Genomic DNA, 21306 nt, shown 5'->3' with positions numbered 1-21306 from the left:
AATCCAGTCTAGTGCAAATTGCCTTGTCTGCATGCAGTGCACTTGTTCTAAGGAGAAGGAGCTGCTTTTCCAGGGACCATGAAGACCACAGCTACCCCAGGGCCAGCATCCCACCCTCAGCTCCCACCTGGGCACTGCTGCTGTGAGCTGATGGTCACGGACTGAGGCATAAAAAATGAGTTAGATGGTCAGGATTCAAATCTTTGTTCTTCCAACTTACTCTCAGTAGGATCTGGGACAAAGAACTTCTTGGGATCTCATTCCTCATTTGTAAAAATCTATTCTTCAGGGGGAGGGTATCGCTCAGTGGTAGAGTGCACACCTAGCATGCACAAGGTCCTGGGTTCAATCCTCAGGACCGCCATTAAGTAAACAAACAAACAAACCTAATTATCTTCTCCCCACCCCTCAAAATGTCTATTCTTGTAGGCCTCAAATGACGCATTGTACATACAAGTATTGTATAAACTGTAAATTTGATGTAAATTTAAGGTTATATTATTAAGAGGTTATAAACACAGATAGTTGTTATAAGCAAAAGAGTTATTGAGGTTTCTGTGACTCCACTTTGGACAGTTTATAGAGAGAAAGGTTTTCATAGCATGGCAGCAGTCAGTGTTTCCTAATGTGCTCCATCAGAAGAACAACCTGAGGCCCTTGTGCAAAACAGACCGTTAGATTCCTTCCCCGATGCACTGAATCCCCATCCAGGGAAATGCGAAGCCGTTGGCCAGCTGGGACACGCTGGCTGCAAGGCCCTCGGAGGCTACAAAAAATGGCTTTTAATTTTCAAACTCAGAGGGTCTCACTGCCTTGTATGTCTTACCAGAAAATGTATATCATACCTTTATGTTATAAAGCCATTGTTTCTAAGTACCAAGAGTCCATTTCAAAGCATGATCATTAGGGATTCAAAAATGCAGAACTGATGGAGATAATAAATAACATACAGTGGAAATGTGAATGCCTTATCTTTAAGAATGAATCTGATGATTGGTCAGTTTTTAGGTTTGCTACTATTTCAATTAAAATGTTCTTAAATGTGTAATGGGATTTCTTAAAAAATTTTAAAAAACCCTTTAAAATCTTTTTAAAAAATGTATTTATTTCATTTTGCAACTGGTGCAGGCAGAGGACAAATAGCCAGCTGGTACAAGAGAGGCTGCTGTCAGATCTGGTTTTCCTAGGACAACCCTGGATTAAGTCCAAAGCCCAGAACACACTGCCTCTGATGTTAGAATATTATGAACTACACAGTCTGAGTGTAGTTTACTGTGCTTTATTATTTTTATTGTTGTACTTTACTTATTTACTTTACTGTTCGTACCTCAAGCAGCACCACCACTGAAGCTGTATGGTTGAACTCAAACACAAGTTATTTAACTTCTTGCTTCCTGGTGTATGGTGTAACTCATACCCACACCTCACGGGATGGCTGTGAGGAATACATGAAATACTGTATAGGAAACTATTCTAGTACCTAGTAATAAATGAAAACAATTACCTAAAGTTTGAATTCTAAGTAAGTTTTTTCCATCTCATATTTCCAAGTCTCAGTAATCAGAGCTCAAAGGATCTCCAAGCACTGTCAGGGGTGCGTCACTGGGGGAAGCTTGATGCTCCGAGCAGCAGTCCTGGCCAGAGCACAGATTGCTGGGCCCTTTTCCCCCATCCTCAGACATCCCATCTCTCCATCTCTCAGCTGTAAAGAGATGCTCAGAGCGGGCACCACTGGCATTCAGTCTAGGACAGTGTATTGGTGTGGGACTGTCCCATGTCTGAAGGAGGTTTAGCCATCCTGGCCCTTTCCTGTGACATGACAGTCATCATTCCACTTCTCTATTTAAAGACTAGCAATGACTACACACAATAGCCAAAATATGGAAACAACCTAAATGTCCATTGACAGATGATTGGATAAAGAAGCTGTGGTATATTTATACAATGGAATACTACTCAGCCATGAAAATGAATGAAATAATGCCATTTGCAGCAACATGGATGGACCTAGAGATCGTCATTCTAAGTGAAGTAAGCCAGAAAGAGAAAGAAAAATATCATAGGATATCACTCATATGTGGAATCTAAAAAAGAAAAAAGGGAACTATGAACTCATCTACAAAACAGAAACAGACCAGCAGACTTAGTAACAATCCTATGGTTACTGGGGAAAAGGGGTGGGAAGGGATAAGTCGGGAGTTCGAGATTTGCAGATACTAACTACTATATATAAAATACATAAACAACTGGTTTCTACCGTGTAGCACAGGGAACTATATTCAATATCTTGTAGTAAAGTATAATGAAAAAGAACATGAAAAAGAATATATCTATGTATATGTATGACTGAAACATTATGCTGTGCACCAGAAATTGACACAACATTGTGAACTGACTATAATTCATTAAAAAAAAAACAAAAACCTGCAATGACTTGTGAAAACAGAGAGTAGAATGGTGGTTACCAGGGGCTGGGGCGGAGGGTGAGTTGGGGAGATGTTGTTTAAGGGTACAAACTGGAAATAGTAGATAAATCAGTTCTGGAGATCTAATGCACAGCATAGTGATTACAGTCAACAATACTGTATTATCAACTTCAAAGTTGCTAAGAGACTGGATCTTAACTGTTTTCACCACAAAAAAGAAATGACAATTATGTGACATGTTAGAGCTATTTGCTAACTCAACTACCGTCATCTTATTGCAATATATAAATGTACCAAACCAACACACTGTACACCTCAAACATACACAATGTTACATGTCAGTTATATCTCACAAACAAAAAACCCTGCAATTACTCCCTTCCACCTGCAGAACCAAGGCCAGTGCTCTCAGCCCAGCTTGGGGTTCAGGGAGTCCCTACCCCCTAGGTTCAACTCACTATTCATCTCCAGCCTCACTTCACATGTGCAAATGGACCTCAGTCTCCATTTCTTGGAGCTGATTCTAATTCCTTTATGTCCATCACAGCTTAGCTTTTCAATTTTTTTTTTTCCAACTATGCTAGTTCATGCTGATCACCTACTTTGGAGCCTATTGCTTTGATTTGGGAGAATGCCAATAAATTATATCCCCAGTTCACCTCTTTACAACGTTTTGGTTCTGCAAAGTCCTAAACTGTTCCTTCTAGGTGCCCCTTCGCCCTTCCTGTATTTTCTTCAAACCACCAGAAGAAGAAGCACAAGATTTTCTCATGGAAGAACCTGCGGTGCCCAGGAGGGGACTAGGGTGCCTCGGAGCTGATCCAAATACACCTGACTACATTAAGTATGAACAAGGTTGTGAACGTTCAGCAGGGGGCGCAGTAGCCCTCCAATGCTATTTGCACTTGCTGGAGAAAACAAAAATTGCACAGATAATGAGTAATTCTCTTTTAAAGTGCGAATGAATAAAGTGAGCTCTGCCAACTCCTACCTTAATAGAACTTTACTTCACAGAATTTCAAAATAGTGTTTATTCGGGTCATTTAAAAATGTTCTCAGAGCAACAGTTCTAGAGCAGCACTGCAGGAAGCAGGACATACATTCAAGGGGGAATGTGAAACAAAGGGAAATGTGTAGCTTCCAATTTCTATGACTTTTTATTGGCATTCTTACTGTCTCAAACAATGTCATGTTAATAGCTTTGTAAAGGCTGACCTTCTCATGCTGACAAGGACGGATGCAAACAATGTAACTCCAGCATTCTGGGAAGCACCATTTCTGACTAGCTCCGGAAGTACTCCAGAGAGCTGTCATGATGCCACTTGCTTGACATGTGTCATGCTTGACAGATGCATGTGCCTCACCATGATGGGCGTCCTTCCGGAAGAAAGCACTAATCACTACCACCAACACAAACGTGGCTAGGATCCTGGCCCCTGGGCTAAGCAGTTTATATGGATTATTTTGTTTAATCACAATGATGCTATGCCTTATGTACTATTATTGGACCCATTTTACAGAAGCTAAAGCTGAAGTATAAATAATGTGCCCAGGAGCATACAAGGTATGCTGCAGTGCCAGTGTGGAACTACAGCAGTCTGACTGTCGTGCTGTTGGCTTTGATCCTGTAACATACCTTCTCTCTACTGTGAAAGAAGAAGGGAAGCCGAAGGCCTCCATTGCTGTCAGACCAGGTGGTCGGGCAGAAGGGAAGGGCTTGTGGTTGACTGATCTCTTATCTGGCTGATAAGAAAACTGTAGCCTCCATGTTGAAGAGGCTGCCCTGGACCACACCAGTAACTGATGATACAGCCAGGACGAGAGCCAGGGCTCCAGCACGTATCTGAGAACCCCTGTCACCCCATGCTGATGCAGCTTAGAAACCTCACCTCTTCAGACGAGAACGATGTAGATCCATACCACACAGTATGATGTTAGCAAGCTCAAATATACTAATGGGTTTAACATAAACATATTCCTTTTAAAAATTATATAGGAGATTCTCCTTTGACTTGGCATGCTGGAAATTAAATGGAGAAGACAGGAACGAGATTGCACAGCGTGGATAGAGCCATTCTCTATAAAGGGTCTATCTCCCACCACCCTGCCCTCTGCTTGCTTACTGGTTTTGTTCTTCCTGAGATGTTAGTATCGCCATGGCAACAAGAATATGGTTAATGCAGTAGCCGCACAGTGGCTTTCCCATAACTCACATTCCTTTGCTAAATGCTTCCAAATCTCCATTTCCATTCTGAAGGAGGTTTATATAACCCAAGAAAAGTGTCTCTAATGCTGTTGAGCCTATCCTAGGAGAATAACCGAACGTATTCTGTATCTGAAAGTACGTATCATTAAAAATCAATGTATTTGTGTTTGGTCTTTATAAAGATGGACATCTAAATGTTTAAAAAATAGGACTGTTTTAGGTGGGTTTTTCTGTTTCCTTTCTTCTGCTTTATTGTAGTGTATTTTTAAAATGAATTACATAACGCAGGGAAAATATATTTCAAAAACAAATTTGTAATGGCATCACCACCCAAACCATGGTAGAGTTTCCAGAAGCCCTAGACTCTTATAAAAATGTGACAGAAGTCACTCTCCTACTGCAAGACACACACTACCATATAATTAATTTTCAACGCCAACCATGGGAGAGGAAGAAGAGGGTACAATGGACACATAGTGTGATGAGGAGAGTAGCAACCTATTTTAGGGGGTCAGAGAAAGCGTCTTTGAGGAATAGGATACAAGCATCCTCACACAGATTAAAAAACTGAAGCTTATGCAAGTTAAGTAACTGTGGCCATTGGAGACCACTATTGAGACTTCTCTCCATTTCTGAATTTCTGACCTCTCCATGGCATGAACTGGGGAGGAATTACTATGTTAAAGTTTCCAGTAGCATCTTTATTCCTCTTTGGAAGATTTATTTTATTATTGGTGGTGGTGATGGTGGTGGCAGTCTCCGTTATGTAATGGGAAAGGCAAAAATCTGCTGTAGGAGCCCAAAGGGGCAAGTCGAGTAGGGGTAAAATGGCTCCAATTTAAAGAGGAGCATCTGCTCTCCTTTCTTTGGGGAAAGTTCCATTTAGAGGTAATTATGACATGGAAGGGAAGGAGGCCTGAGACTGATGGGGTCTCAGCTTTGTTCCAAAGAACCTTCTGTGATGGTGTAGATGTTACATGTACTGGGTTAATACACTGGCCGTCGGCCACATGTGGCTACCGAGCACCTGCAGTGTGGTTCCTGAGAATGAGGAACACACATTTACATTTAATTCAACTTAATTTAGTTTAAAGTTAGTACCTGCTAGTTAGTAGCTACTGAATTAAGAGAGCCCAGGGGTTGAGGAAATAGGGTTTCCCCTCTCACTGAGCCCAGAGACTAGGTGAAGGGGTCTGGGCTCTGGCTAGGAGAGATGCAGTGAAAAGTTCTCACCGGGGGAAAGTGAGATGGACTCTCCAACACAGTGGCCTCAGACGAGTGGTCTCCCGAGGAAGGGGTCACGGCCTATGGACTTTGGAGACAGTGTTACCCGGAACTGGTCCTTTACTCCGTCTTTCTGCTCTGAACTCCCTTCATCAACCCTTAAGTTTTTAGAAACGCCCTATTGGGCATTATAGTCAGGGTTTAGTTGTGCTTTGGGGAACTCAGGGAGAGACTGCGTCGTATGGTTGAGCATTTTGGGGCCTAAACAAATCAGTAGTGTAAGGGCAGTAGGTTACTTGAGTCTGAACCTCCAGGTCTAGCTTGTAGTAGAAGCTCTTCAATATTTGCTAAATTGAATTTAACTGAGATAGGAAATCTCCAGATAAGGTTTATCCATGGACACCGTTTTGCTAATGTGTGTGCTGAACCACGTCGGCCTTTTATTTCGGCAGAAAGTAAAATCTGACACTTGTTTATCCATCAACAGGTTTAGCAGTTCAACTATCTTAAAAACACTGCTTTCACTTTAACCAAAAATTAAAATACTTTAAATAAAGTAACCTTTCTTATGACTTAATTAGTTCCAAATACGGCCCAGCACCTACTAAAACTTTTTCAAAACATCTGATATTTGGGAAAGGCAGTCCAACTGGACATGCTGACTAGTCACTGACCTGCGACACAGGTGCCAAGTTCTATCACACACAATCAGAACGTCATCCAGCTAAGACCCTGGGCCACAGCCTCTCAGCCTCCCTGGGCAGGGTGCCTTCACAGATGGAGGTTCACGCAGTATGGGGCAGGAAGAATTGAACCTTTCGAAATGTAGCTATTAAAGATATAATCAGCTATGAAACTCACTGTTCCTAATAGAAGGGTTCATATTTGAGTTATTTCACACACATACAAACTATCTCTACAGATAACTGCAAGATTTCCTTTGTCAAAAAGTGAAAACCATATAACCCGTGCTCCCCTCTTTACTACATAAATCAAAGCACTTAAGGCCTAACGTTATTCTCCAATTGTATTTACTAGTTCTTCGCAGCTGCCTGGTAACATTTACTTTTTCTGTTTCATCCTTGCATGTCTTACTTTGTGTATTTTAATCTGTAAAGCACCTGAAATCCTTTTAGAAACACATGAGGCATAGCACTCCTAACTCCTTCAGAGATCAAAACCAAAAAGCACTACGTAACAAGACCAGGAGAAGGACATTGTATTCAGTTATCTTCCCCAAATGGGAAATTAAATAATAATTTACAAGAGAAAGGCCAATGACAAGAGTGAAGATTAAGTTACGTGGTCCCTTATATTTGATGAAAAAACTCTTAGCCAGCAAAGTATTAACCTATCTTCTTCAGTCAATAAAATAATTTTGCAGGCATCCAATAATATAATTTGGCCTTTACTTACTCTAGTGCATAAATGCTCCTCACTGGAGTGATAATCAGTAGCAGTTCTGGCGTGCCTTACTTACGTTCTTCCCCAAGAGAGCGAGGGTGATTTGCTAAGAGGGCAAGGGTCATGCATAAATTCAGCCGGTGTCAATGCCGTCTCAGCACTCAATTCCGAGAATGGAGCGTGCTGACGCTGCACTGCAGGATTCAGCAGCTATTCTATTAACTGCCTGCAGCAGACCCATGAGGCTGAATAGGTCATCGTGGATAGTCCAAAAGGAAATATTGAAGTTGTCAGATGGGTATCTTAACATATACATAGCAAAAGTACAGTACAAAAATCAAAATGCACATTAGAATAAAAATCTAAGGAAAGGTGTTAGTAAAGAAAAAGATAAGTATGCTATAAATCGGTTACCATCGCTGCTACCCGGGGGTATACATTCACCACCGGCTAGGATCTGCTTTCTTGCTGCATAAATTAGCCAGTGCTACAAAGAAGCAAAGAAAGCAATCTGCTCTATTGTGTACTCCCTTTAATCACAACGCATTTGGCTTTGCCTCGTATCTGCTTTGGAAATGCACACGGACTACGTGCAGGAAATGATTCCAGAAAGAAGGTTCATCCATTCTCCCATCCCCAGCTTTCTTGGCCAGCAGGGAGCCATTCTTCAGGTTCTGCCCTCAGCCAACAGAGAACTACAAGAGTATATCTGCCTTTATTCAACAATCTGCACAGCCTGGAAACAGAAATCACCACCCCCAGGAAGACAAAGGTTGCTGTGGTTGTTTTTTAACTTTAACTTTCTAATCAATACCTCTATCTCAGCCCAGGTCCTGGCTCACACGATTTATGGTGATCATCGGCAGCCAGTTCTTAGCAACTGTGGCTTAACGAACTTTCCTTTCTTGTCTAACCAGGTAAAATCCGCTTCCGTCTGTGTTCAGGGCACCTCACTCTCACCTTCTATTTCTGCTGCAATCTTGAGCGAAGTCTGACCTGAGGAGACCCCACTCAAGTTGAGAAGGGAGAGGCCTCTGTAGTACAAAAGGTGAGAGGCTCAATTATTACCTAATAAATACTAGAGATTTGGAAACTACAATGGGTTTCAAGAGGCAACTAGCAGTTGCCTCAGCTTCAGCTCTTTGTGAAGACCGGTACTACTCAGACATCCTACAGCAAGCCCCTCGTCACCAACTGCAGAGGGAAACATGGGTTGTCGGCAGTAAGCAACGGTGCCATCCACCTAGTACATATAATCAAATCCCACCACAGCCTTCAGCTCACAGTGCTATTCGGCCTCATTAATTAGGAGTGACTAGAGAAGATGCTTTTCTGAATCAGTGGAAAGTCTGAATTTTAATATATTTTAAACAAAAGCACAATGCGCTTACTTTTAATCACTTAGGGTAATTCAGACAAGGTTAACAGTGCAGGTCTGAGGTCTCCACTGATCTTTAATCAATAAATTAGCATAATTCATAATTGCCACAGTCATTGTTTTAATGTAAATGGATGCTTTGGAATTGCTTGAAGGAGTCTGAAAACACCGTAATTTCTCCTCTTAAATTGCTTAAACACTTGCCCCAATCTTTTTATTTTCAGCAGCATCAGGAAATTTCTGAACAATGGCACAAAGACCAACTTCAAACACTACCCTGACATGAATTTTCCAAATGTCCTAATTAGAAGATGTGACTTAATGAGGTTTTCATTATACTGTGAATTACAGAAATAAAGCCAAAAGAATGTGCTTACAGATACGAGCTTCAGTTTTCGTATCAGCATACCCTGTTTATACATGATTTAAAGAAGTGCTTAACTTTGTCCTTCCAAATGTCACACTGGGCTTCGGGTCTGCCATGTAGCTGAAACCCAAGGATGCTGTTAATGCGGCAAGAACATAGCTCTAGAGTGACATGAGCTGCCTCATTTAAACTGATAAAGGCTTTTAGCAGGCTAATGACAATAGGATAGGAAATAGCTTTTATATTAGTACAGTCTGAGCTCTTATTAATTTTTACTGAACCAATGAATTATCAGAAGGAAAAGAAAAATGAATCCCCAGAGTCACCGGAGGGAGACTGAATACTGGAGGGGTTAAGAGCTGTGGGGCTGCAATTCTGCCTTTTCTAATTTATTAGCTCTGTGGTCTCGACCAGCTACTTGGTGGTGGTTGTTGTTTTGTTGTTGTTCCTTTTCATGCTCTTTTCCATCGTAGGCTACTACAAGGTACTGAATATAGTTGGACCAGCTACCTGTTATCTCTAAGCCTTGGTTTACCCTTCTGTAAAACAAGGATAATACTTTTCTTGATATGAGAATAACAGTGCTCAGTTCAGCATCTACTTCAAAGATGGTACTACTTTTGCTGCTGCTACAGCTACTGCTGGTACTAAGCTTATACCCATTCTCCCTATCTGGCCAATTGACATTTCTCCCCCAACAAGTGAGGTTTTAGTAAAACTAACACTTCAAAAGCTACATTCAGAATCGCAGCGCTGCTGCTGCTGCTGGTGACAGTGATGGTGACGTGTCAGACACTGTACCAAGTGCTCTGTGTATGCTCTCTTCTAATTCTCACAGCGACCCAATGAGGGCACACTGCTATTATTATTATTTAACTTCATAATTCATATTATTTCGTCTTATCCATAGGGAAACTGATGGACACAGAAAATTAAAGCCAAAATTTGAACCCAGAGAGTCTGAATCCTGAGTCTACACATTTAGCCACTCCATTCTGATTTCTACTTTGTTTCTATGTCTGATGATTCTGTTTCTGATGATCAAGCCAGCACTAGACAGGTTTTTACATTCAGAGCAGTATTATTCTGCATGTCTGAGTTGCTGTCCAGGGTATACACGATACAGTGATTCCTTTCTCCATGAATATGAGCTTGCTCAGGGTACAGAATCTCGCTACTCATTCCGAACGCTTGTAAAGGACAGAAGATAAAAGCAAAAGATGGCTTCTATTCCTTAGGTTCTGAAGTTTGGGCCTTATCCAGACATCCTGGCTCATTCCCACCTGTAAGATCAAGACCCTGCAAGTGCCATCTGACCCACATCTAACAGTCTCAGAAATTTCACCCTGGGGGACAGCTTGTCGTTTCCAGTCATGATGACTTACTTATATTTTGTAATATATTCACTTATATAATTATCAATCACCCCTACTCCCCACCCCGATCTTGGGGTTTTTTTTCCTGCTAGTAGACAGGCATATCTGGATAAAAGCAAAAAAATGCACTAGGATGAGTAGAAAAATCACAGCTTCCACTGCCTGGAAGGACCCCTGGGGGTCATCTGTCTCGACCCTCCCTCATGTTGGGGAAGGAGGGTTCAGGATCATTTCAGATGCCTCATGGGCACATCTGACTGCAGCGCTCTTACCCGGGCGGTGAAGTCCACAGCAGCTGCTCTGTTTAACAGCAACGTGGCCACATTGATGTTTCCATAGTGAGCAGCTATGTGGAGCGGAGTGAAGCCACTCTGTAAAGAAAACACAGCAGACAGTCAACTGATTCCTGCCGGCCCTTCATCTGACATGTTAATACCATAACCCCGCCCGAATAAAAACGAGGAAGCAAAATATGCTGAGGTCCACGTTCCATTCTGTACTAGGTTTCTTTCTATTAGTGCCAATTGCTCATAGGATTTCAAATAGATGCCAAACTCACAGGCAGGGGAGTAGCCAGGAAGGAACCAAGGGTGGAAACAGAGCAATTTTAGTAATCCAATAGCAGATCTGTACAGAAGCCAACGTTTCAAAATGTTAAAATAGGGGTGGCAAGAAAAATCTTGATAGCTCATAGAAAGTTCGATTAGTACCACTGTTTTATTGCTGATCGTAGAACTGTCCACTGAAACTCTGTCAAAATTTAACTAATATTATATATTCAATATAGAGTCAAATTAATCAATAGTAAAAGCCAATTTTAATGATAAAAGCAATTTGCGGGGAAGAAGTATGATTACAATTGGTCTCGAATAATGGGGATTGTGTTTTATAAAGAATCAACAAGTTGGTCTCTTTATTAGCAAATGCCTATTCAGTAACACATTTTTCCGGATTATTCATACCAAGGTCATTTTACTTCCTTAAAAAATGCTAAAAACATGCAGCGATTCACTTAGTCCCCAAAGATTTAAACCTTGTAGGAACTAGATGCATTTCTAAATTGTGAGCGAGCTTCTCAGCCATGCTAGCTGTCTCACTGACTCTGGCGAAGGGTGGGTCATACGGGTACCCTTCCGAGGTAACTTTGGTTTTGCTGACACCACTGAGGGTAAGTGTCATGCAGAACTCTGGAGAATCAATTCTAGATAAGTAGAATGACAGGGTTGTCTGCAGCTTTAGGTATACCTGAGAAGTTTCTAAGTGTCAAAGCGCTTCATCTCACGTAACGCTATTGCATTAAATACCCTTCAGTTTCAAGGATTCCTCATACTTCCTTTCCAACACCAGGTTCAGCTGCAGAAAGCCCTGGTAATCAAACTACTATCTTCTCTGGCACATGCTACTTCGGGGGCGGGGGTATAAAGCAGGTATCTAGCCTACAGAAGGCAATGCAAAGAAGAAGGGAAAGAAATGAGGCAGTAGCACTAAGTAATGGGAAAATGATGCAGATACAGATTATATGTACATGTATATATATATATATACCTCTGTTGTTCTATTCACCACCATCTAGGTTAACACATTTGGAAGCAAAGAGGAGGAAAAAATGAACGGTTAGTTTGCTCTTGGTGATATGGATGCAGAAAGCTCTGACCGCTAAGTCATGAGGATGAAGCTGGGATGGCGGCACAAGAGGCACAGAAAGAAAGCTAGACTGAATGACGGGCCGCCCACGGCTGGCTCCAGGTGCTGCACTCCTTCACCGACACTTCCCAGCACTACGTGTCAAGACAGTGGGAGGTTGTGGCTGGGGCTCTCTGGCTGCTGGCGCGCTTTCCACAGCTCATCAATACTTAGTGCATTGCCGACAGCCTTAGACAGCAACCCCAGGTTTATTTTGTGCACATTGTTGTTAGCATTTCGTACTTTTTCACCCTGATGTTTGAGCTGAAGTGTTAAACACCTTATATATATACATTAAAAGGAAGGACACCATCAGGTGCGTATCGACTGACTTCTTTTGAAGTGGCCTTTTAGCATTCAGAGAGCAGCACCCGCAGTTCCCTCCCACCTTTATATGCCAAGGGGCATGTGCCTTCAACTGGGTGATTTGGACGCGTGATTTTATTTCTCTCAGTGCCGTTAAGTGTTTGGCATAAGCTTGCCCCAGGGGAGCCCAAGAGTTCTGCAAGTTTGGGCGCCTAGCCCGGGACGGCTGCACCGCAGGCGCCTCACCTTGGACTCCACGTCTGCGTTGTTGTCGTTCTGCAGCAGCAGGGCAGCGGCCTTCGTGTCATCTTTCCGGGCCGCAATATGAAGAGCTGGAAGACGCACTTTTCCTTTAGTGTCGTTTTCCAGCAGGAGTGACACTACTTGATCGTGACCTTGTTGCAAAGCTACTGCCAATGGTGTGAAGCCATCCTGCAAATAAATGGATGGGTCAAGATTGGCCCCCATGGATATCTTCTTTTTGATGAACAAATCAGAAGGTGACCAAGTGACCAAGTGTTAATTTGTTCAGGGTTATTAAAGCTGACATACTCGGTGAACATAAACATGAAAAGACACTTAAATATATATATATATATATATATATGTGTGTACATATATATATACACACATACACACACACACACATACACACACACATATACACATATACACACACACTTATATACCAAAGCAGAAAATTTTAAAAAATCTAGTAAGTCTATAGGTTTTTTCTGTGGAAAAAGTGATATACATTAATTGGGTAAATTTTGAAAGGACACAAAAGTATTACATAAAGTAGAAAAAAATGCTGTAATTTCAGTATCTGTAAAATAACCTCAGTGAAAGCAGTAACACTTCAGGTTGAATCCAGGCAAATTTTTCAAAGGAGTTCATTTAAATAAATTATAAATATTTCCACTGATTTTTTAAAACCTGGGGAATACCCTGCCTGGTTCATCACTGTACCTTGCTCAATTAGTCTATGTGATTTCATGAACTATAGTCATTGTCATTTTAAGAAAGGTACACATGAAAGACTCTTGGCTTCTCTGACCAATTCAAGAAAGGATCATGCAAAATGTGACTAGAATACATTCAGACATACACACATAACTGGACGTTGACTCTTTGCATTGTATTGCCCTGGGATTTGACCAAGAAAAGACAGCTACAGATTTCACTGCGGTTTATTAATTTGTAGAAGATCTAGTGTTGCTGACTACGAATACATAGCACAGAGTAGAAAATCCTAAGGCTGGCTCACAAATTTAAATTCTGCAATGCTTTCATTATCACACACTCAAAAGAACATTTCAAAATTATTTTTACTAGGGAATTGGCAAGTGAGTCACTTATTATTTTATTTGGGTCATGATATTCTATATCTGCAGTCCCTGTGGTACAAATCAAGGCTGCTCTAATAGAAGCGTGTTTGTAAGGGAGAAAGAGAAAACGTAGTTACTCGCATGCTAATGTCTTGCATGCTAATGTCTTGTTGGTTTTCCTCAAAGATCATTTCATCATTCTTTTCCTGCTGGAAAACAGATAAGTGCTCCTAGGACTTATCTGAAAGAATGCAAATCAACACATTTATATTCAAGGATGTGCAAAATATTGGCCTGAAGCACTTAAGTGACAGTACTGTTCAGGTTCTTCTCATATAAATCTTGAAGTAATACATCTCCATTCTCCTTACTAACTGTGGACATGCAGACTATTTCTACCCTGGCTTCTAAACTCACACTCTCTGCCCCACCCTGAAATGTCCTCCTTGCTCTTAATTTACTAATTCTATCTACTCGCTAAGCTTGAAAATCCTGCTGAAGTTCCACTCGCTCCTTTCAGCTTTTCCAAGAAGCCCTACATAAGGCCCAGGGTGAGCGTTAACGTAACCAGAACGGCATTCCCTGCAACCAACAATAAGAAAACAGAGACAGGCTGGATACGACCAAGATGTCACTGAAATGACATCACAGATTATATACATAAGGACATAAAGTTCAGAATGTAATTTAATGTTATGAGAAAAGTAATCTACATAACTGTATAAATATAGGGTCTCATTTTCATTAAAGTAAATGTGTGTACCGTGAATGTGCACAAAAAATCTGGATGAATAAACAAAGTGTTATCTCTAGAGATAATTAACAGTGGCTTTTTCCTCTTTTTGCTTTTTATTGTATGTTCTCATTTATGTAATATATTACTTTTGCCAAAAAATACATTTAAAAAAATGGAGTGGTGAAAAGAAAATTGTGTATTAAGAGTTAATGTTGCATCTCAATTTTAAAACATCAGCAAAATCTAAGGGGTAAAAATGACAGCCCACTTCTGTTCAGAATCAAAATGAAATAGCTACGTTGCCACAGATAGAAAGTTTTAAATCCACTGGGCCTATACATAAAGGAAACCACTTTGCACTAGAAAATAAACTGCAGCTGAGACGATTAGCATGGACAAGAATGTGCTTCCTGCACAACCCAATTAAAGACACAAAGATACCAGCCCTAAGGTGTTAACAGCTAAAATTAGCAGCTCCAGATTTTGTTTCCAAACCAAGTTTAAACAATTTGATTTGCTCTGTGCAGTTAGTCTTAAGAGAAAAATACAAGCTGAAAGGAAATGTGATAGAAGCCCCATAATAACCTCCACTGCCTGGTGGAGTATCTGGCACAAAATAGGTGCTTAATAATTCCCTGTGCAATAAATGAACAAATAAATTTACCTCATGCTTCAGAATCTTAATTAGCAAAAGACAGAAGACATATATGGAAAAGATAGGATATGCAGTACACAGTACTATAGGAAAGGTTTTAAATAACCACAATCATGCCAAAGACTTGATGCATATATGCAAGATGCATACGAAAAACACTGTATTGAAGGAATGTGGTAACATTACATCACTTAATGAATTAAAAATACTATTAAAAACGTGCCATCCAGGTGATCTTTTCATTGCCCACTACTGTTTGTTATGTAAATATACACTTCTGTATAAATGATAGCAATATTAGTGCTAATAAGAGAGTAAAATCGTAGTCAGAACACTGTGTGAATAGAGCATCTTATTTCTTGCTGTTCTTTTTTATTCTCTAATACTAATAATCCAAAAGAAGAGATAAAAATTCAAAGTTTCAAATATCTCTTGATAATCAGATAGCTGTAGTGATGTACTGGCAACCCTCACAAGGACATGGACATGATTTGTTCTTAGAATATTCATTCATTTATTTTTTAAAGTTACAAAAAAGCCCTTGAAATTAAATATAAGAGTAAAAACATATATAAATTATACACACACACACACATCTTTGCTAAAAGACGGAATTAGTAGTTCTAGGATGTCATACACGATCTCTCTTTAAGTTAGTTCTAAGTGCCTCTTTTGAGGCTTGAAAGCTTAACAAATAAATACAGAGAACTCAAGAAATTATCGATGATTAGTTTACAAGGTGATTCTGATCTGTTAGTAGTAAATCAGGCTTATGTTCGCGTCTAAAGGAGAGATACTTAATAATCCAGATAGCACAGTCTGAAAAAAGAACACTACCTGTCCTTCACAGATGAGGACAGTACTATGGAATTGCTTTCATCAGGGTATTTATATTAGCTAGACTTTCCATCCAGAGATGGGAATGGATTTTCTCTTCTTCAACAACCCCCACTCCCACGGTCATTCTCCCTGCACAGTGCGAGGAGACCCATGTGTCGTACTTGAGAATTTGCTCAGGCTGCCTCCTGCCCAGGTGTGGAGAGAGGCACTGCTCTTCACCGACCAAATGTTGGGTCCTTTGTTATCAACCATTTGTTATTTCTCAACTAGCTCTAAGAATATGATTATAAAAATAATATATTCACAAGGTAAAAATCCCCAAGAGTATTGAATGGTATAGAGTGAAAAGTGGGCTCCCTCCTAATTCTCAGAATAAACCACTAGTAGCAATACACTGTGGACATTTTCCTGTATCACTACACAGAGTCTTGCCTCATTCTGAATAACACTGAGTAGTATTTTATAAGTTTAGCAATATTCACTCAACAGGTTTCCCAGCAGTACATATTTAGGCTCTTCCCAGTTTTTAAAAAACTGTTATTATTAATTATGTTGTTGAGCTTCTTATATAATAACCATTTCTTTGCATTCTCTAATACATATGTAATATAAATTCTTTGAAGTGGAACTGCTAAGTAAAAGGGTGCATAAGTATTAATTTTGGATAGTTATTGCTAAATGTTCTGCAAAAGTGTTGCAACAGACTGTCAACTTCACCAATATGGTAGGAAAGTTCTGATTTTTTTTTCCACCCTTCAAAATTCTTCCTCATCCCATGGGCAAAAGATGGGATCTCATTCTTTATCTGATTAATAAATTAAGATTTCTTGGACTAGGAGTGAAGGTGAGATATTTTCATACATTCATAATCATCTGTACTTCTTTTTGTATGAATTGCCTCTTCATTTATTTAGTGGTTTCCCCAGGGAAGGCATGATCTCAAAAACCGGGGGAGGTTACATGCAGTTCCAGTGTATGCCACCGTTTTTGCACCGCTCAGGAAACACTTCCGAATGACAGTCAGAGAGGCGCTATTATGACAGGGATAACCCTGCACCTGTGCTAATTCATTATGTGGTTAAAAATAAGTAATACCCAAACATTAGTTATTTATTATTAGCAAGAGGTTTCTAGTGATACACTTTACAAGGGAATCACAATCTTCCATCCAGATTAGTTTAAAAAGTAAACTGTATTACCTAAAACACTATCAGTGACTTAACTTTTTTATTTTTAAACACTCCCTCTATTCAAGACTGCAAACGTTTTTCTCAAATACCACTTTTACCTAGTATTTAATATACTAGTTTTTTAGAAGTGTGAATTAAATTTAATTAGTTAACTTTATAAATATGAATTCAATCATTATAATTATGCTAACTTAAATTTGGAAATAACAGATTCAAACTTTTATCACAAAAATATTTCAAAACAGTGGTTGTCTTTGAGACAAAATTGTAAGTTGCAGAAAAGTATTCTCAAGCAAATATGTACACAGTAAATGAATAGCTCAATTATTAGCTCAAAGATTCTTTAAAGATTAAAAATAGACTCTTCTAATGTATTCCATAAAAACTGATGAAATACATTAAAATACAACTGCAATTAAAATACCAGCGGGACAAATTCTCAATGTTACAACTCCAGGTTGACAAAATGCTCTATAAGCATGTGAACTTACCCATGGAAAGAACCAAAGCATCTTACCTCCGTGGCCAGGCTCTGGCTTGCACCGTTGTCAAGAAGAAACTTGACAACTTCCAGGTGGTTCTCCTGGGCTGCCATATACAATGGCGTGAAACCATTCTGCAAAATAAGAAATAAAACGTTTGCAGCTTTTAAAAGTGAATCTATCTTTCCACTGTATTGATGATGTTATATGTTTCAGGAAGGCTCACATACAATAATTTTAATAATATTTCAATGTAGATATTCAAATTTATTAGAAAACCTAAGCATGACAGTTTCAGCAGTATTTCTAAGTATAATTCACAATTGTACTTCATAACTCATAGTTTGAGCACAGTTCATAGCTAATAGTCTAATTCATACCAACATAACCACTTTAGATAAATATGTACATTCATTTAACTGTCAACCACTTACCAAGTGCCTACCATGAGTAAAGGATTTTACTAGCTGTCATGAGGATATAAAGAAAAATCATGTATTTTTACATTAGGTCATTGTCCCAATAAATTCTTTATTCCAAGCAATAATTACTCATTTTAAATATGTAATACTTATATAAAATTAAGCACCTGAGATGGTTTCTACTTTGGAAGGAATTTATATTAATTTCATATAGCTTCAAAATTACCACAGATGGGGTGACTTCGAGCAAAGGAAATATCTATATCATTGCTATTCACATACCACAAAACTCACTCTTTCAAAGTGTAAAATTTAGTGGTTTTTTAGTATATGCACAAAGCTGGGCAATCATCCCCCATCATCTAATTCCACAACATTGTATCACCTCAAAAAGGAACTCTGGACCATTCACAGTCATGCCCTCTGGCAACCACTCATCTGCTTTCTGTCTACAGATTTGCCTGTTCTGGACATTTCATACAAATGGAATCATATGATATATGGCACTAAATGGTCTCATTCTACTTCTGCTGACCATACTGATAAAATGTTTTTGGTGAGGACTCCATAATGGAAATTTCAATTTTATAGAGGGAATTTGAGAGAGAGAGAGAAAGAGAGTGAGTGTGTGTGTGTGTGTATTTTGGTCAACCAGCATGTTTGCCTTCATTTGGCAGTACCACTCCTATTCTCTTTAAAGGACCTGTTGCTTCCCGGAAGTGTAGGGAGAACTTGTCTTGGTTGGACTTAAAAACAAGCTGGCCTACCCTGTGCAAGATAGCTTCTATTTGCTCATCTAGGTCTACTCTTTTGTCCTTCTCTGCCAAATCCCCCCTCCTCACCCGACATGACCTGTAGGGACCACGTCAAAGGGCAACCTTACCCTTTAGCTTATGATTAGGTTCTTCCACTCCCCACCCCAACTACCTCGTTTCTAAAGCTTTCTGAAAGCTTCTTTAGTCTTCTATGGGTTCCTCATCAAATTCCAATTTACTGAAGTTATTTGGATTAAAGCAACAGAAACTAACACTGATTAATACAAGTTTCATCTATTGAGAAAGATCAACAAGGCAAGAGAACACATACACACTATTCAGTTATGGTTCTAGGGAGATAATTACAAGCATCCTTTGAACAGAGTGAATAAAAATATTACCACTACTCTCTGATGCAAAGAGGCTTAAGGCACAAGTAATTCAGTGTGTTGTCATTGGACAACCTAGAGCTGCAATGATTTTCTGTGAAATAGTACTTGGATTGGGAAGACAGTCAGACTTTAGAAAAGATGTAATTTTTCTCTTAAGAGAAAAAAGTACATCACTGGTTTTATATTAATTTCCTAACTTAGGAAATTTCCAAAACAAAGGGCTGACCAAAAAGGAACATATGGCTGGCCCAATTTACATTTCCTTTTCTGCAGCAACAATAGACTAAGTTCTCAAAAGGCAGAGCAGCTCAAGCCTGAGTATGCTTTTTGATGTCTGATTTTATCCAATATCTTTAATGCCTTCTGCTCTGAAGGTATTGCAGTGTTATTATAAGTGCTATGGTGTTGTAAGTATGCAAAGCTGCAAACATAATTTTATAGATAGTACTGAGGCATGCTGCCTCGTACCCACCAATAAAATAAAAATAAAATAATGATTTAATTTTTATCCTATTTCATTTAAATAAGGGCTGAAATTTCATCCATGAAATTTTCTTATCCATCCTAGTTTCCTACAATCAGTTTTTGTATATCATAAAATGCTCTTATTAATTAAAATGTTACAGGCATGGTCATCGATTTAAACTGACTTACAAACAATACTAACTTTTGTGAAAGTTGGTTACATGAGAGGTGTGCTATTAGGTCAAAGGTCAGAGAGGTTCTACCTGAACCACACCCATCTGCTGACTTCATCAGGACCTGACCTCCCCACCATAGGAAACATTGTAAAACACAGGAAGACCCAAGAGGCACTGGTTTAATGAAAGGACCTTGTCTTTGTTAACACCACTGTGAAAACCTGCCCATTGAGAATACTTTGATAGTTAAAATATTATTTGAAATAGACTTTGCTTCTTCATAAACACAGCTGGTGCCTTGTATCTCAGAATAAAGACAGAGAGGAGCGAGCAATGTCATTTGATGTGGCGGTTTGAGGTTTCTCAGGAGCAAACACTGTTAAACATTATTGTATTTAGTACAAAGTATTAAGGACTTCATCACAGTAGAGTTCTTTAAAATCACAACTTAATTATCCAACCTAATTTCTTTTGCAAGTTAGGCCTCAATGATTCCTGGAATGTTAAGTAAAGGAAAGAGTCAACTAACTGATTAAGACTTAAGATCAAGCAGTGACAAGAATTCGTTTACAACAATATCTACCAATTTCTAACTTGGAGAGCCTCAGTTTATCAGAATTTGATATTGTTCGATGCCATTTTTAACTGCAAGGTGAATTTTTATATTTAAGGAAGTTGAGGGGCTCTCTTTACATTATTTCTTACTGGCTATTAAATACTGTCTAATGCTTAGTAACATTTCCCTTAGATAGGGATACTGTCTTTCTTGAATATTAATATTCCTGTGCTGTTTTCTATTCTGCCTGTTCTAATTGGAATTTCATTTCATGGCATTATTGCCTGTTGTGCTTTATAAAAGTTCCTTTTGAAAAGCCGCTACCAGGAATTGTCTCAGAAACTCTGTTCTTCCGTGTGGTGATCTCACGACTTATCTGTCCACGGGACAATGAGGTTCAGAAGGCTGCAGGGGGCAGATATCCAGAGGAAGTGGGTAGGCTTTACTATCAAGTGTGTGGCAGGGTGTTCCAAGCACAGCTGCAAGGAACAGGGAATTTCACAGCCCATCTTCTTCCACGCACTTCATCATCAGGAGAGAATGTGTGTAAATTGAAATCAAATCTGGTTAGGATTTTATTTCAACGACAGGTTCTCCCACACCACACATGGCAGAGGAGGTTTTAAAACTATGCCTCCTCTAAATATTAGTCAAGAATGTGTGCAATGTTTAAAATAAGGAGGTAATTTTTCCGCTCTTAGGGGGGAAGAAAGGAAAATAAATATGGACTAAAGAGTTTTCCCACTACTTCAGAGCTTAACACTAGATATTTTCAATTAAAAAACAAAACAAAACAAAACCAAACCACAGAGGTATTAAAAACAATTGGTTTAAGAGCATAATGCTTCTCTAGCGGTCAGCTGGTCTGTGTTTCTCCCAAAGTATTATACTTCTCAATATTCAATTTGCTATCACTCCTTTCTGGAAAAGCTTTATTAC

The 21306-nt window shown here is 39.4% G+C and overlaps 1 protein-coding gene across 19 annotated transcripts in view; it reads right to left on the bottom strand.

Moving 5' to 3' along the window:
* ANK3 (ankyrin 3) overlaps positions 1-21306 on the bottom strand; it is a 594595-nt gene that overhangs the window by 184363 nt on the left and 388926 nt on the right. For all 19 annotated transcript variants that reach the window (XM_064488140.1, XM_064488143.1, XM_064488142.1 and 16 more), the window contains 3 exons: positions 17637-17735; positions 12617-12802; positions 10654-10752 (listed from right to left, as the gene is read on the bottom strand). In XM_064488140.1, the coding sequence (XP_064344210.1) occupies positions 10654-10752; positions 12617-12802; positions 17637-17735 (384 nt within the window). The remainder of the gene's footprint in view (positions 1-10653; positions 10753-12616; positions 12803-17636; positions 17736-21306) is intronic.

This window comes from Camelus dromedarius, chromosome 8, assembly GCF_036321535.1.
Source record: "Camelus dromedarius isolate mCamDro1 chromosome 8, mCamDro1.pat, whole genome shotgun sequence".
In the NCBI taxonomy this organism is placed as follows: Eukaryota; Metazoa; Chordata; class Mammalia; order Artiodactyla; family Camelidae; genus Camelus; species Camelus dromedarius.
Note: the sequence above shows the minus strand (reverse complement) of the source record. Positions and strands in the feature narration are given on the sequence as shown.